This window comes from Pyxicephalus adspersus, chromosome 8 (assembly GCF_032062135.1).
Source record: "Pyxicephalus adspersus chromosome 8, UCB_Pads_2.0, whole genome shotgun sequence".
Taxonomy (NCBI): Eukaryota; Metazoa; Chordata; class Amphibia; order Anura; family Pyxicephalidae; genus Pyxicephalus; species Pyxicephalus adspersus.
Window position 1 is genome coordinate 74,310,252 of NC_092865.1, and position 17,726 is coordinate 74,327,977.

At 37.7% G+C, this 17,726-nt stretch overlaps 1 protein-coding gene across 5 annotated transcripts in view; it reads left to right on the plus strand.

Annotated features, from left to right (window-relative positions):
* The window catches only part of ZC3H7B (zinc finger CCCH-type containing 7B), a 65,945-nt gene that overhangs the window by 9,158 nt on the left and 39,061 nt on the right, over positions 1 to 17,726 (plus strand). For all 5 annotated transcript variants that reach the window (XM_072421167.1, XM_072421166.1, XM_072421164.1 and 2 more), the window contains exons 7-11: positions 2,047 to 2,109; positions 3,070 to 3,109; positions 4,301 to 4,479; positions 13,694 to 13,946; positions 15,409 to 15,458. In XM_072421167.1, coding sequence (XP_072277268.1) covers positions 2,047 to 2,109; positions 3,070 to 3,109; positions 4,301 to 4,479; positions 13,694 to 13,946; positions 15,409 to 15,458 — 585 coding nt within the window. The remainder of the gene's footprint in view (positions 1 to 2,046; positions 2,110 to 3,069; positions 3,110 to 4,300; positions 4,480 to 13,693; positions 13,947 to 15,408; positions 15,459 to 17,726) is intronic.

The window sequence follows — 17,726 nt, forward strand, 5'->3', positions numbered from 1 at the left end:
TATTTTTCATTTTTACCTAAAAAGGGGGGGCTGTCTTATTTGATGGCCCTGCCTTATCATCGGGGAAACACGGTATGAAAAACTATACCTGTCATACCGTGCTATCCTGTCACACATAGCTGGCCACTTGCCTTCTGTGAACCCTAATTTCTCTTTAAAATTGGAGAAAGGGAAATGTAGGATAAGTGCAGGACTCTTGTGGCTAACTCCCCCTAAAACTTCAACACTATGGCGCCATCACAAGATATAAAAAACTATACCTGTCATACCGTGCTGCCCTGTCACATATAACTGGCCACTTGGCTTCTGTGAACCCTAATTTCTCAGAAACAGGGAGATGCAGGCACCTGAAAATGTAGTAGTAGTAAAACCATGTACGCCTTGGCTATCTGTCATGTTGATGACACTCAAATCCTATCTGTCCACTCCTGACTTGTCTCCCTCAGTCCTGGATAAGGTCTCGTGCTGCCTGTCAGCCATCTCATCATGGATGTCTGACCCATTTTTGAAACTCAACCTGGATAAAACCAAACTCATCATCATCCCCCCCCCCCTCATTCCAAATCTCCCCCCAACATATATCTAACTTTTAACAACACTGTTATTTGGCTGTCCCCTCAGGTATGTTGTCTTGGTGTCACCCTTGACTCTGCCCTCTCATTTACCGCCATATTCAGAACATTTCCAGGTCCCGTCACTTTCATCTACGCAACTTCTCCAAAATCTGCCCCACCTGTCCCCTGAGACCACCAAACTCCTTGTACATGCTCTTATCTCTCGTCTGGACTACTGTAACCTCCTCCTCTCTGGTATTCCACTAACCCGACTCTCTCCTCTTCAATCAATTATGAATGCTGCAGCCAGACTCATCCATCCTTCCTTCCGCTGCATCTCTTTGCAGATCTCTACACTGGCTTCCATTTCACCTTATTCAAGTTCCTGTGCTTTGCCTTCAATCCACACATTTTTTCAAACTTGCCTACCTATCTTCTGTCTTTTGAAACCATCACTACTTCCCACCATTACATATCTCCCATCCTATTGTGTGTAAATTCCCCCACCTACTAGATTGTAAGCTCTTCAGGGCAGGGTCCTCTCCTCCTGTATCACTGTCTGTATTAGTCTGTCATTTGCAACCCCTATTTGATGTACAGCGCTGCGTAATATGTTGGCCAGGGTTCTCCCCAGGCCCTTTTAGCTAGGCGCACCACCCTGCACTTTTCAGCACCCACCCGGCTGTTTTTGGGTGGTTACTAAAGAGTTTGGTCACAATACAGTGGCTGCCACCCACCTACAATTTCTTCCCACCCGGCTTAGAAAAAATTCTGGGTTGAGCACTGTTGGCGCTAGTTAAATCCTGTTTAATAAAAAAAAAAAAATATTCTGTCACATGAGTTGCATTTCTCTGGAAGTATCCATTGCATAGATTTTAGACTACAAAGAAGGTTAATGCCCCACCTATAACGATAGGATGCATTGTATGGTAAAGTTTCTGCTCTTTGGTACAGGAATGGTACGGGGAGCAATATATGACCAACCAGCCCTGTATTATAGCTTTAGATTTGTAGCTTTCATTAATAAAAATGCGTATCAAATGGTGAGTGCAGAAATTCTTGATTTGTCCTTTCTTTTATTTGGTGAATGTATGTTACGTTTCCTAGAAACATTTAAATTTAGTTTCATTTTAAATTAAAACTTTTTTAGTTTTAAACATACATCTTTAATGTTTGTTTGCATTGTGGTTCGAAAAGGTTGGGCACCACTTGTTTAGAGAGATGTTATTTAGCTATACTCTTTAATATCTATATTATGTTAAAGTTAAAAGTTGATGGTGGGTAGTTTATAAACTGCAGTTTTTTACATCTGTTTTATTACTATTATTTTTTTTTTTTTATTTAGGTGCTATGTTGTTTAGATTTTTGTCTCGTCTGTGTTTGTACTCCTCCAGCGCTTACAATTCAGGACCTAAATAAAAACACACTACTGAGATCTAAGTGTAATTTTTTTTTTTAACAATATTTTTCTTTTGTTGAATACCTCCTACAGCAAGAACTAGAAAAGTTTGGTTTACTAACAAACAACGGCAAATCTGTGTCGACACACAATAAGGTAATGGTATTTTGTCACTGTTTTTACAGTCTTTGTTTCCATATCTGAATATAGGCTCATGTGTTTGTGCTTTGAATTTTGTGATTTTGAGTTTTTCAGTGTCTTGCTTATATTATATATATTTGAACTGGGTTGTATTGTTTGTATCTTATATTGTAAATGTTGTGGGTGTGTTAGCTTGAAAAAGGAAAACTATCTTTGAAATGATTTTTTACTGTATGATTCTGTTAACAATGGACCTCTTGTTCTAAGGTAATACTTTCTCTCTAAAGAAGAATTGTCTTGCCTTATGAAAAGACTACATAAAGCTTCCCTTCCTCTTAGTAACCTCAAGAAAAGTGTTTCTATAGTCCTAAGAGAACCTAAAACAGTTATCTTCTGGAATTCAGTGAACTTTGGAAATTCGTAGTGCTCTCCGTGTTAATCTCTTTGGAGATGAGGACCGAGCTCATCTTCGATACTTCGGCTTGGGAGAACCCAAACTTGTATTGACAGAGCCACTTGGGATTATCATGCAGCAGAGGTGGCATTGATTAGATTTCACACAAGATCAACAGACATTTTTGTATTGTTCCATATTATTTTTCACCATTTTATAGGGAAATGTGAATGCATTTCAGACATGTATTTCGTATTTTTCTTGTTTCAAATTGGAGGTTGTCCAAAAGTAAACCACAAGATGCATGCTAATCCCTTTTACAGTGTACAGAAGACTCATCTGTGTTACTTCATTAATTACTTTTACTATCCTCTAAGGCTCTAAAAGCTAAGCTAATACCTTTTCACAATCTCTGCAAGCAAGCCACATGATTTGCAGGGCCCCATCTTTTGGGGTTAAATGAAGCTGAGTCAATGTAAAAGACTGAGGAAAGTTACAGTAGGGAATAAAGCTGGAGGAGAGGTTATTTTCTATGATTTTTTTCTTTCAACCCTTAGTAATTTATTTTTTTTTATTTGTAGACTTCCAGTGACATGGGAATTGTTGATGACATCTATACAGGCAAGTTTGTTATTTTGCTGTATTAAGCTACAGTACTGCAGTGCAACTATATTAGTGTGTTTGAGTTAACCTTTATACAAGTAAATATTCCCACTTTGGTAAGGACATTATTTCCAGGACTGATAAAGTAATCAAGAAAATCTAGCAGTGAAAGATATGGGTCACTGGAATGATATTACTTTATGTTTTAAGTAGTAACTGAAGTAGTTGGTCTATATAGTGAGTTTCAGTTAAGGGCGGAGGACTCTCTGTTACATATTATTATTATACATCTTCACATCATCTCTTTTTAGAGCCTAGCTGGCTTACCAAGTTAAATGTTTTTCGACAAAAGTAGCAGATCATATACTCCTAGCTAGAAAGCGTATCTTTTTTATAAAAGCTTTTTAATGGTGACAACCCTTTTTCTCATTTATTCTCATGCCCATAAGGACTGTTTTTCACCCCTTGAAAATACTTCAGACCATTGTATATAGACAAATGGATGCCTGACCTTTAAACATCTCTCATTCCTTCTCCAATTAACAGCATGAGATTTTGTTCTTTATCTATTTAGTGATGTAAGTTTTTTTTTTTTTTTTTTACATGCAAAGAGTTACAATCTCCCGACCAGATAATGAGATTCTCACACTCCCACAAACTTCACTCCAATGTTTTCTCTGCCTTCAGTCAAACCCACATACATTACACGATACAAATCACACAGCCTTAAACTTCTTTTGAATAGCCAGAAGAGGGAGGCTGTGATTTAATCATGAATCAAGTTGGGCATCTCCACAGAAAGAAGCCTAATGCAGCATATCAATTTTCTTCATTTTTATTTTAGGAAAGCGTTTAATACATTTTTTAACATATTTAATATTTTTGTTTCTTGGTTACAATAAGTTATATTAAGGCCTTTACAAAGGACCAGCGGTTTATTTTTCATTTTCCATTTTTGCTGTAAAGAAGCCGTTTGGGGTACCAGTGAGAGATGCTTTGTTGATTTGAGTAATCTGTTATTTTTGAACATGAAATACTCTGCAAGGATACTGTATGCAGCAATACTGGAAATCAAAACACCTTCTCAAAATATAACTTAATAGTTAAGGGAAACTGCAGTTATTATTGCTATCTTGCTTTGTTTCAGTGTTTGTTTGAGTGTTTGTTTGAGTTATTTTAATTCTGTCTCTGTTTAAATGATTTCAATAGATTTTCCTTCAGATTCAAATCTGTTTCCAAAATCCATTGGAACAAATTGTCCTAATAACAATTTAGGAGCTGCATGTCTCCCTTCATTGATACCTACAATGGCCCCTGCAGCTAATCCTGTAAATGATTTTACTGACATAATTGGAGATGAACTTGACTCTTTTCTGGAACTGGAAATGGTAAGGTATTGTTTCTGTTTGGAAAATGTATGTCTTGCAAATATTAAAAGGTTGGGTATTGCTTGCAGCAACCAGCACCAAACCTAAACTATATATGTAGCCCAAACATTTTCTAGTTTGCAGAGAGTAGGGATCACTTAAAGCTTGTTTGTATTGTCTTTGTTGTCTCCCTGCACAGTATCATTAATGAACGCACACACTTTAAAAATAGTGACATTTTCTTAACTGATAACAGTTTGCATTCCCATATCAGTAACCCTGGTTTCCTGGTGGGCTAGGGAGAGTGTTGATGCCTGCTTCCAAAAAAAGGGGGAGCAGCCGACCAATAGTTAGCAATATAAGGTTTTCTTTTACCCTACAATACACTTATCCCTATGAGCATTTTTTATACCATAGTCACCTGGTGACATGAGGATTCTGAGAAGGGTACATTGCTGCTCAAATTCTGTTAAAAGCCTATGTATATGAGTCGATAGGTGCAGTGTTTTACAAAAGGTGTTAAGTTGTAGTTTCGCTAACTATGTGAGGATCTAGCATCTGCTAGGACATATGTACCAATTGTGGGGTCCACAAAGTCTTTAGCTTGTGTCCAGAACTCCCTAGTGTATTGTCTAGATTAAACCCAATAGAGAAAGCATGGTTATCGAAGAGGGAGGGGCAAGGAGAATAAAGCAAGACGCTCATACACCAAGCGCCAGACTTTCAGAGTGGCTGTAGTAGGTGGGGGACATTCTATTTTTTGCGTGGCAAGTGATGAAGGGTTTAAAGTCTAGGAAAGAAAGGTCTGCTCAATTAGGGTAGAGCTTGTTGCTTGGTAGGCTGTGCCATTCAAATAAGAGGGTAAGCATGGCAGCTACATGGTACAATTCGAAGTTTGGCAGGCCTGTTTGTCTGACCTGTTTACACCTACAATGCAGATATGTTTGAGCCGTCTCAGATGAATTTACAGGACAGAGGATTGTGAATTCAATGAAAAAAAATGTTTTAGATGGAGAAATGGGAATGGCCTGGAGAACATTAGGTAGTTTTGGTATGGGGTCCGTCTTCAGTACATTCATTCAAACCATGAAATTGTGAGAGTTCTCCAGTGATCCTTTGACAAGGTCCTGATAAGAAGGGAGTAATTAATCATAGAGTCTGAGGTTATGGCAATATTCAGGTAAGTAAGATGTGATGGACACTATTTAAAAGGGAAGTTGTGGGAGAGCTAGGTGGCCAGAGATTAAGGTAGGGTATTATATTGAGGTCCTCTGTTTTAGAGAGGTTGACCTTGAAATTGCTGAATTGGCAGAATCTTTGCATCCCTGGAAATAGTTAGAGGAGAGTAATAAGCGCCCGAGTAACCAGTTAGAGATCTATTTTATGGTGGTAAGTAGGGGTTCCTATCCCATGGATAGAAGGGTTGTTAAGAATCTCATTGGCTATATGTATCATAACCAGGGCAAATAGTAGCGGGGACAGTGGGCAACCCTGTCTAGAGATTGATAAAGGCATCAGAATGGGTGCCATTAACCAGTATTTTTGCACTTGGGACATCATTTTGTCCTAGAACTCTGAGCCCAGGCCAATTTGCGCTAGGATTAAGTCCAAGAAGATATCGATCTAAAATAGATAGGGATCTTGTGCTATTGAGTGTTCTAAAGTGTATGGTCCTGGTTGTGTTGTCCCTTACCTGGTCGTTATGAACTAGAGAATGGAGTAGGGGGCCAGCCAGTTGGCAAAGATTTAGGCATTATAACATAATGCCCACATTAAGTAGGAGATATCGGGTGATAGTTGCTGCACATGGAATATCTTTCCCTGGTTTGAAGATTTTGGCTGGTGACCTGCAAAAGGCAAGGGTGTAAAAATCTTTAGGAAACAGGAAGTAAAGCCATCTGGCCCAGGGCTTTTGCCCGACTTCAAATGTTTGAAGCCACAAAGGAATTCCTCGGATTTTAGTGGGGAATTTAGTGCAGTAGATGTTGAAGGTGCCAAGGGTGGTCAGGCCATGTCTTGTACACAAGAGTGAATAAGATCTGAAATAGTTTAGCAAAAATAAAAAGCTCCCTTCTCTCGTCTGCTATTTTGGCATGGAGACTTTTAATCTGGACTGATCTCTAACTCTTCCCCGAGCCGGTGCCATCGGAGTGTCGGCCATATTGGCTGCAGGGCCAGCCATCTTTCTCCTGCCTGCAGGCGTCTTTAAGTCTTTCCCTGACTGGATTTTTACACAAATCGGCACCCTTGGCCCTGCCATCGTTAAATTCCATGTTCAAGGATCAAAAATCTTTTTGTTCAAGATTACATTTCTCCTTACTATAGCTGGCCAAACTAACAGTCCTCTGACAGGGTGAACTATTTCAACCTATGAAGTGCCCTCAACAGGACACTGATTTATCGTGGGACCATTCATAGTTCTTACCTTACATAGTTACATAGTAGATCAGGTTGAAAAAAGACACAAGTCCATCAAGTTAAACCACTAGGGAAATAAACATATGTCCCAGATAGAAAACCCCATGGACACAGTTGGTCCCGAGGAAGGCAATAAAAAAACCCCTGGTACAATTTGCTTCCCTGGCAATCAATTGTTCCTTGGATCAACAGTCAATGTTACTTTTACTTTAAAGTTTTATTACCCAGTTATATTCTGTGCTTCTGTAAAAACATCCAGCTTTTTCCTAAAGCAACTTATAGTAGTTGCTAAAATTACTTCCTAAAGGAGCCTATTCCACATTTCACTTTTTTTACAGTGAAGAATCCTTATCCGGAGCTTAAACTACTTTTCCTCCAGACGCAGAGTGCCCTCTTGTTCTTTGTAATGATCTCAATGTGTGAATAATTGGGACCATTTATATATTTATACAAGGTGATCATAACCCCCCTTAAACGTCTCTTCTCAAGGGAGAATAGGTTCAGTTCAGCTAATCTCTCATAGCTAAGCTCATCCATTCCTTTTATTGGTTTAGTTGCCCTTCTCTGCACTCTCTCCAATTCCACAATGTCCTTTTTGTGAACTAGTGCCCAAAACTGAACTGCTTTTTTCCAGATGTGGTCTGACCAATGCTTTGTACAGGGGCAGGACTATGTCTCCATCTCTGCTGTCTATTCCTCTTTTGATACAAGAAAGTATTTTGCTAGCTGTTGATATTGCAGCTTGGCATTGCAGGCTGTTAATAAGTCTCTAATCTACCAGAACCCCAGATCATTTTCCATTTCTGACCCCCACAACGGTATTTCCCCTAGATAGTATGAAGCATGCATGTTGGTAGCCCCCAAGTGCAAAACTTTACATTTATCTATAATAAAATGCTATTTGCCACTCGGCTGCCCAATCAAACAGTACATCCAGGTCTGCTTGTAGGTTTTAGACATCCTGTATGGACCTAATTCCATTACATAGTTTGGTATCATCTGCAAACACAATTGGTACTTTTAATCTCAAAATACTATATCATTTATAAAGATGTTAAACAGTAAAGGTCCCAACACTGAACACTGGGGTACACCACCAATAACACTAGACCATCCAGAGTATGAATCAATAATCACTACTCTCTGTATGTGGTCCTTGCAGACCCAGTTCTCTGTCCATTTACAGATTGACTTTTCCAAAACTATTGATCCTAACTTGCATATTACCGTACTGTGTCAAATGCTTTAGCAAAGTCCAAGTACACTATATGAACTGCTACTCCACTGTCTATCTGTTTTACTTACTTTCTTATAAAAAGAGAGTAAATTTGTTTGACAACTTCTGTCTTTCTTGAAGCCATGCTGACTATCACTTATAATATTTTCTAGCAAAAACTCCTCTATGTGGTTCTTTATCAAACTCGGAAAGGAATTTACGATGAAGAAAATCATTTTTTTAAGGGCACTTTTAAGGCCAGTATAATAAACACATATAAAAAAAATAACAAAATGTTATTAATATCCATGTTAAAAACAAAAATCATTTCAAGTGCATAAAACACAAGTATTTGCAAAATCCCAGCAGGGTTTCCCCTGCCAGTTGCAACAATCAGTTTATTTAGAGCCATGCCAGGCTACGGCTGGCCAGCTCCTTGTGTGATTAGGTGACCTAATCACACAAGGAGCTGGTCAGCAGTAGCCTGGTATGTCTTCACAGTAGGGGATCTAAATAAACTGATTGTTGCAACTGGCAGGGGAAACCTTAATGGGATTATGCAAATACTCATAAAATATTAAAAAGAGATTGGACTCTATTAAAACCTGGTTGCTACTACTACAGTTGTGCTCTATATACCAACTTTAATGAGAGAGTTGCTGTAAATACGAGCACCGAATTCTTTCTCCTCTCTCCTGAAGAAGCGGTTATCTCTGTTAAACGTGTCGAGAACTAATTCAGGCTATCCCCCTTATAGGGATACCCTGTATGGAGAGGACCTTTCTAACCATAGACATTAAACTTACCGGTCTGTAGTTGCCTGGTAATGACTTTTTTTTCTCTTTTTGCTCCCTTTTAAAAATAATGGCTTTGAAATAACTGAGCTCAGCTCTTTGAGGATAGGTGAATGTAATCAATCAGGTCCTGGTGCTTTGGCAGCCTTAATTTATACATTAATCATATCAATTTTGAGCAATTGTGAACCTTATACATATTTTTACTATGCAACTATTTTATGCACTGCCAATGTTCCAGGTATTTGGTAGCCAGTTTGCAACCTTCAAGCATTGTGCTCCTCAGTCGGTGAATGACAGCAGGGGTTCTTGATAAAATACTTGTAAAATAAGGATGTCTAATAGTAAAATTGCAGATATGATCTGCAATTTTACTATTAGACTTGTTTACTGGTGTTTACATATTTCTGTTTTCTCTTAAGATAGTTTCAATAGGGGGTGTATTGGCTCCTAATTGTATTAGGAGTACTCTGAGTGCATCTTTTCATTTTTTACTGACAGAAGGCTGCTTGCTTGGACAGCCATGGTCATTTTTGTGGTTTTTAGCTGGTTGGTATAGAGCTTATTATGAACCCCCATGACAAACCCTTCATACTACTCGGTGGCAGTTAGCGATAGGAACCAAACCCATCTGGGGGAACAAAATTGACATATTACTCTCACATCTATCTAATATGTTGGCCTAAATGGCCCTAAATGTCACATATCAGGAATAATAGATCCTTCCACAGATGACACCTGTACAGCACACTCAGACATCCTGTCTTGATTTTGAAAAATATCCGCCATTGTATACCGCCCAGGAGTCCCAACTTGATTTACTCCTAGTTTCAGATGCTGAAGTTCTCCGCACTATAGAATCCCTGCCCACTAATAAAACCCCAGGCCCAGATTGATTTTTGGTGGATTACTATAAAATCTTAGCTCCTGAGATTAGTCCTCTCTATACAGAAGTTTACAATCACAATCTGTCCCATCATACTCCATACCCATTTTTTCATGACGTGTATACCACATTATCCCTAAATCGGGGAAAAAACCCTTATTTGCTTGCCTCCTATAGACATTTATCACTACTAAACTGTGATTATAAAATCCTTGTAAAACTAATGGAAAATACAGTGCAACTCTTTCTCCCCTCCAAATATCAGCTAGGATTTGTACGCAATAAACACTGTACCAATGCCATCCAAGTTGTAATTAACCCCCCTAGCTGTAATACCAAGTGTGACTGGGGGTGGATTTTAGATGCTAAAATCAGTAATCGCACTCAGGGTTGCGTTAAATTTAAAAAAAAAAAAAAACCCACTTACCTTGTTCCGTCGGCGTCCACCGGCATCTTGCTGGTCCCCGCAGGTCCTGGGGACACGTCCTTCCTCTTCGATCTTCAGCCATGAACTGCAGAGACGATCTCCAATACAAAAAAATCTTTATATAATTTATATATATTTTACATGCTACTGTAAGTTATTTTACATGTTTCACTATTTTTTAATTTTTTTAACGGATTTTTGTTTTTTAAATTACAATGTAAAATAAATTTCCATGCAAAAAAATTTAACGCTTTCTGTATGGAAATACGGTGAGAATTGGAACGCTAAGGAGGTTAAAGAAACGGTACAAGCCACTCGTCATCCTAGCGCTAGATATGTGCTACTGAGTCTGGATGCTGAAAATGCTTTCAATAAAATTTGAATGGCCAATGTTGAGCTTTTGGACTGACATTTTCCTCTGATATACAATTTATTTATAATAGATCATCTACTGAAATCTATAATAATGAGGACCCATCAGGCCCTATAATACTGTCTAGTGGTAGCAGGCAGGGTGCCCCCTTTCTCTAATTCTGTTAAACTTGGCCCTGGACCCTCTCCTCTGGCTTCTGGAAACATTACCTGATTTTGAAGCCATTAAAGGTGAGCATACACACTCCTAAATTAACTGCTTTTGCAGCTGATCTATTAATATATCAACCCCTAAGCAAAAAAAAAAAAAAATCATACCTCCAGACTATTTGCAAAATATTCATGGAATTCATATGTGGTAGTATGTGAGCTAGGCTCAGCCTCCTGGCTTTTCAACAACCAACGCAGAACGCAGGGGCCTAAATTACCCTGATATTAAAATGTATAATGCAGCATCTATCCTGCGTTACATAAAAGACTGGTTTCATGACACTTGCACATACGCAGACTCCACTCTGGATCAGCAGACCATCCCTAACTTGAATTTAAAATATATTCTTCATATTCATGGTAATTTACTCCCGTAGGAGGTTGTCTCCAATCCCATACTATACTCTTATTGACAAATATAACACAAAATTAGAGGACGTTATCTTCTGAGTAGTCACCTGACATTTTCCCAAATAGTACAATGATGGCCCTCATTTCTTACTTTAACAATTAAATCAATAAACAGGAGCATGAAATGTCCTCTACAGTTTGAAGAGGCAGCAACAGGAATACATACCCTTTCCTGAGATCGGCAGTATATATCTTTTATGCAAATCCAATCTTACATTTCAGCTGTGTTAAAATCGCTTCCTGCAAATGATTGGAAAAACACCCTGGAAGATTATCAATATATTTGTGCACAATCTCCCAAATACAGAGATCCACAAAAAGCTCAGGATAACAGATTACACCAAAAGGAAAAAAGGCCTTGCTAGATGGTTTGACTACTTCCCCCAACAAATTGGAAGCTGACATTCTTGTAGATTTCTCTAAGGTTTAGGTGGTCCTCCCAGTGGCCATGTACAGGCAAATGACTCTTAGGATATACCATGGAGTATATATCTCTCCACACCATGCTTAGCTTATACGCTATAGCACCAAGAGAGCAGGCCAATTTGTATCATGTCTTTTGGGATTGCCCTAAAATAAAACATTTTTGGTGATCAGTAGCCAAATATGTTACCTCTCACCTAAGTTACCTAATTATGTTCCTCTATCCCTGGAATGGCCAATCCTTGGAACTCTCACCTTGCATGGAGCAGGTATAACTAGTGGAAGTCACAGCTTGTTATCCATAATTTCTCTAGTGGCCAAAAAAAACAAAATATCCTGCCTAAATGGCTAGACTCTGATCCACCTACTCTAGGACTTTCTAAAGAGAAATTGGCCCACGTGTTCTATATGGCATGGACAGGCCCCCTTTAGATAAGGAGGTTAAGGTCCCAACATTTTTTGAGGTATAGGAAAATCAATCTGGCAACAGATAATGCAAACTCATGGTATATCCTGAGAATGATTGCTAATGACCCTCCAGTGGTTATAGAGGCTGTCGATTTAATTAACTTTTTTTATTTTATAGTTTAATGTTTTCTATTGCTTCAATGATAATCATTATCTTATTCTGTGATTTTGTTTTTTCTTTGGATTAATTGTAAACACCTGTTTTATACCAAATGTTAACTGATTGTTTATTTTATGTATGTACTGTAATTGTACACACCATTGTCCCAGTACATATCCTTGCATGAAAAATACACAATAAAACAAAAACAAAAATACAGTTTGTTGTGGGTTGGGAGAAAGCAGATTTTGATGGATTACACATAAAAAAAGACATTGATATCCTATTTCAACACATATCATACGTTCCCAGGAGGGGGTAGGATCAAGGTGGCACTTAAACTTCAGAGTGTCTGTGTTATTCATCCAGCTGATCCATATAGCATTGGATTCGTCAGAAGTACGCACACTTGCTGTAAGGTCTTCTAATAACACAATGTTAACTTTTTGCAACCATTGACCCACTGTCATTGGTTATGTAGATTTCCAACAGATTAGCATTGCATGAGTTTGCAGCTTTAATAAGATGTTTGAGAATGGAACCTTTTTATATGCCTTTACTGAAAGGGTATTGTGGAGCAGCAGAAAAAAAATATGGATCTGTAGGGATGTGGTGTGTGGTAAGCCTTTCTATGGGAGATCTTGCCTGTTCCAAGAAGGGACGAAGCAGGGGGCATAATTAAATCAATGTGCAGCATACTACTCAGTTACCAACAGTGCCAGCATAGATTGGGTACTGCGAGGAAAAAATGAGTTTTTCTGGAGTTCTGTACCAACAGGACAAAATTTTATAGACTTATTAATCAAGGTTAGGATCATGATTTTGTCCTTGTCCAGGGAGTATCCCAGTTTGCTTTTCCAGGCTCCCCTGCAAGAAAGAATTGGAATAGTCCCCAGGGGAAAAGTTTAGCGCTGAATACAGAAATAACCACAAGTGTCTAGTGGAGCCCTGGCCATCACAGACAAGTTCAAAGCTCGTGAACGATTACAGCACAATCCGCAGGGCGCGTACCGAGAAAGTGGAAAAGTCGTATAGCTCTTCAGTAGTCCAATTTATAAATTGATGAATAGGTAATTTAAAATTTGATAGGGAACCATACACCTGAATGATCTAAAGTAAATTAGAGAAAATAATAATTTCCCTTAAATAATAATTTCTTTAATTAGAGAAATCGCAGAAGTTATGGTCACTAAAAGGTCATCCACTTAGGCCGCCGCCTTCTGTTCAGTATTTCCAAGTAGAAGACCACATATGTCTGCATGGGAGTGTTTATGTTAAATCAAGAGCCACATTTATCATAGATCTTAAAAACAGTTGGCTGAAATATACAACATGTGTGGCATCCGTAGACTAGTTTACAATTGTCAATGCTGTTTGTCTTCTGAAAAATATGTTCTTCTGTCTATTTCATTTTAAAGTTTTCATTGCTTTTAAAACATTAAAATGTGCTATGCCTCATCCTGTAATTCAAAAAATGCCTGTAGTTATTATCATGTTTATATTCTTTCAGGCATCCAAACATATGCCACAGCTTATACCAGTACTATCTTCTAGCAGTCACTTGCTATCCCAGTTGGGACCTGCCAGCCTTCCACAATCATCCTCTCTGCCACCTGCCACTTTTGGTTTGTTGGACGCTCGGAAACCACTGTTGGTACCAGCTGGGGCACCTCTAAAGCCTCCTTTTGATGTACATTTGGATTCTCTGGACAGATTTGATGGCACTCAGGAGACTTTGGACAGCTTGGATACCTTTGTAAATGGTAAGGATCAAAAAGAAAGTCTCTGGCGGGAAGCTCTCACCATTAATGTCCCTGACAATGTTTGAAGTATACCTGTAAATGTCAGATTTTGCAAGATGCTTGCATTTTTCATTAGGTTTTATTTTTCTTGCTTATTCATATTCGCATGGCATGAGGAACCTGAGTACATTAGTGTTAACTATGTAGTGTATTAGTGCTATAGGTTCTAATATTTAAAGGGCATAAGTTGGAGTATGAATCTGTTTGAATTTTTTACTTTTTAAGGATACTTCCACTTTCCTGCTTATTGGTGTAAAAGAGCTATTCTTACAGTTTTCTGTTCACATTCACACAAAAGTTTCATGATAGGCCTACAGCATATGCCCTGAAGCACAAGAAGTTCCTAAATAAAATGTACTGTAGAATTTAAATGCCTTCTATCAAATTCTATGATAAACTTTGGTTATGTTGATTGCTCATGCCTGCCTACATTCTATTGTGCAAAAGGAAAGTGGACTAAGCAGTTAATTTTTTATGTTAAGTCTAATTATGCTTACTGGTATTTATTGCGTATCACAGTGAGAATGCCTTAATTTTCTTTTCTCTCCAAAGCCTGATTTGTCAAGTATCATCTAAAGTTAACAGTTTATTCTTGCACTCAGATGCTAGCTCAGAGAATGCATGACTATCAATTTGTGATGCTTGTTTAGTTCTTGTCTGTGCATATATTTTATACACAGATTAGTTTCCTGCTGTCTCTTACTGTGACCTACTTTCAAGGTAACGTGTTTGGGTCTGATCAACAGAATAGTGGAGACTGGGAAAATGCTTTCTCCTGTCTTTAGAAAACTAATATTTCGGCTTAGGCAGCCCATGTAATATAAGGTAGGGCCTAGAATGTTATCAAAACACTCCCCCCATTCTTTATGGATGGGTTCCATATTTCATAATTACTTTTGAGATTCTTCTTCATATGTTGGCATCCCACAATTTCTGCATATTCACAGTTTCCTATAAATGCAGCCTTTTTATTAGTCAATAAATGTTTTACCCCTATTCTGACAAGACAAAAACAATGGCGAAGTGGAGAAAAAAAGTGTGAAGGTGAAAATTCCAAATAATGTACATAATATTTATACCAGCCTCAACAATAATGCCACGGTCAAAGACACTCATTACCTAAAAGTTCATAATCTGTATTCCTTTCTGCATTGTGCTGCTTCCACATGATTGGCGGATTAATTTAATGAATAAATTATATTATGGTAAACACTTTCTAAGCTATTTATGACAAGGAATGCCATATGAATATGTCAGGAATATTTTTATGCACACTTGAAAAGATACTATTATGCACACTTGGTCTCATGTCTGACTACAGTGTTCTTTATATAGTTGCCATTTTCTATAGACACTCATCTGGAGCCTAAAGGTGTTAACTTTTTTTTTTGTGGTGATTGTGTTTTATTTTGTTTTTCCGTAGCTACCAAACATTTGGAAGCAGTATCTGGGAAAGGAATTGCACACCAGAAGGTAGATGTCTTTATATCTTTAAATGTACGCAAGAATCATATAAGCAATTAGGAAAAATGTTACTCATTTTCATACATCCCTCGCATGCACATAAAAAGAGACTTCATAAATATAGATCCTAAAGCAACAGAAAGAAGCAACCATCAACAAGAAAGTGAACACATTTTTCAAAGCCCACAGGAATCTAGGAACTCACATTTGCCGTTGGTACAGTGAGAATTACCAAATGCTAATAGGCATACATTAACCAGATTCTTCCAACCTGCTGCCTGTACTGGTGCAGTGTCATCATTCATGCAACTTTTTATTAATTTTATTTAAAATTAACTGTTGCTTACTGTTATGTCACAGATATAATTTGTGACAGTTTATGCAAATTTTGATGGGTTCAATTTGAAGTGTACAAAGAGAGATAAAGAGAGCGGAAGTGAGTTGCATTCATCCAAAGAGTCTTCCAAATTAATGGCTTGGCAGATGATCAAAAAACATGCTGCAAACAGTTAGTTCTGGTCAAGACTAGTTAATTAGGTATGGCACTGTGTTTTTAACTACTCAGGAAGGAACTAAGACAGTGGCCAGTGTTTGACCAGTACTGACCAATGATCATCCCTTAAACCAGTATTTTACATTATAAGGATACCAGTTAAAGGATATGCTGCATTCCTTTAGGATGACCTCATATATGGTATACATATACCAGTATATACTGGTAAAGAGATAATGAGATAAAGAGATATACTGGTGAGACAGAATTGACAATAAATAATCTTGTGCTAACCCAACACTTACCAAAATATGCTACTGTCAGAAGTTTTTTGCCTGCAAAATTCACTTGTCCCGATTCCTCTAGTTTCCTTTTATTAAGTTTTGCTCTCTGAATTCGCTCATCCTAACCTATTAAACTAGAATAGCTTGAATTTGTTCTAGAGGCATTTTCACTCTCAGACTGACTTTTTACATTACATTCAATAGGAAAGTTAGAATTTTATCGTTTTTGTGGTTGAATTGCTGGGGTTATCTGAGGAACCCATGGAACCATGTGAAAAAAAATGCAAAAAGCCCAAAATTATGTTAAAAGATAGGTAAGAATAGCATTTATTAAAAAAATATAGGCTATAGCCGGCCACTGAGGTTTGTAATAATTAAATTGAATTAGTCCCTGAACATAGTATTGTCACCAATATGAGGATTTCTCAAGTGAATATTTTTTTTGTTATGGGGCCAATAAAGTTTATATAGCAATAAATGGTTGAATTAGCAACATAATGGCCTTTATTAGCATCCTGCAGACACAATGTTGTTGTGTTTTTTTTTTTTTTTCCTTTAAATCAATACAGATCAATTTTCTAAATGTGACACTTACACATTCATAAATCCCATTGCACAAAAAACTTACTATTGTTGGCTGGAAAGACAGCTGTTGAATGCATTTAAAGCGTACCTAAACGCAACATTTTTACTTTACATAGAAGTTTAGACAGCCCTTCTATGTAAGGTAAGAATGTTTTTGTTTTTTTATTATTAAAAAAAAAAAAAAAAAAGGGTGCAGCACCGCCTATTTAGGGACTTGATCTGCGCAGCAAGGGGGAATATGATCACCCAGTATAAATATATAAATGGTTCATATAAAGAACTCTCTTCCTGATTTTTCACTTTAAAGGGCAAGGAAGTGCTCTGTATCTGCAAGAGGAAGAGAAGTATGTATATGTATGTATGTCAGCCTAACTATGTAACTACAAGCTGACAACATTTGCTTTTAGCTGTGGGAATGTGATTTAGCATTGTCAGCCTGCCTTAGGAAGTGCTGGTAACTATCATGACATCCAGAATAACCATTTTCTAAAATATACATGGCATGGTCCCACACATTCTGAAAAAATAACTGTCATTGTTGCCTAAAACTTGTATCATAGCAGGACAGAGAGACTTCTGCATTAAAGCTGTTACTGCTGCTAATACAGGTAAAGCATATGGACATGAGGTTACCAAAGTTTTACCACTATTTTTAGTCTTGCTGTTTATTTAGTGACATTTTTTTTACTCATGCTTGGTATTACTATTTTGCAACATTGACATAGTCCTGCCCAAAAAACACTGCTTGAGAAGAATCGTGCAGAGAAACACTTTGCCTGTCACTTGCAATAAGTCATTTACCTGCCTAAACCATGTTGTTTTAGGAATATTTATCTGCATAAATATGGAAATTATATCCCCTATCAATGCATATAGATATTCAATAAAAGAAAGTTCATGCACAAATGATGGCTA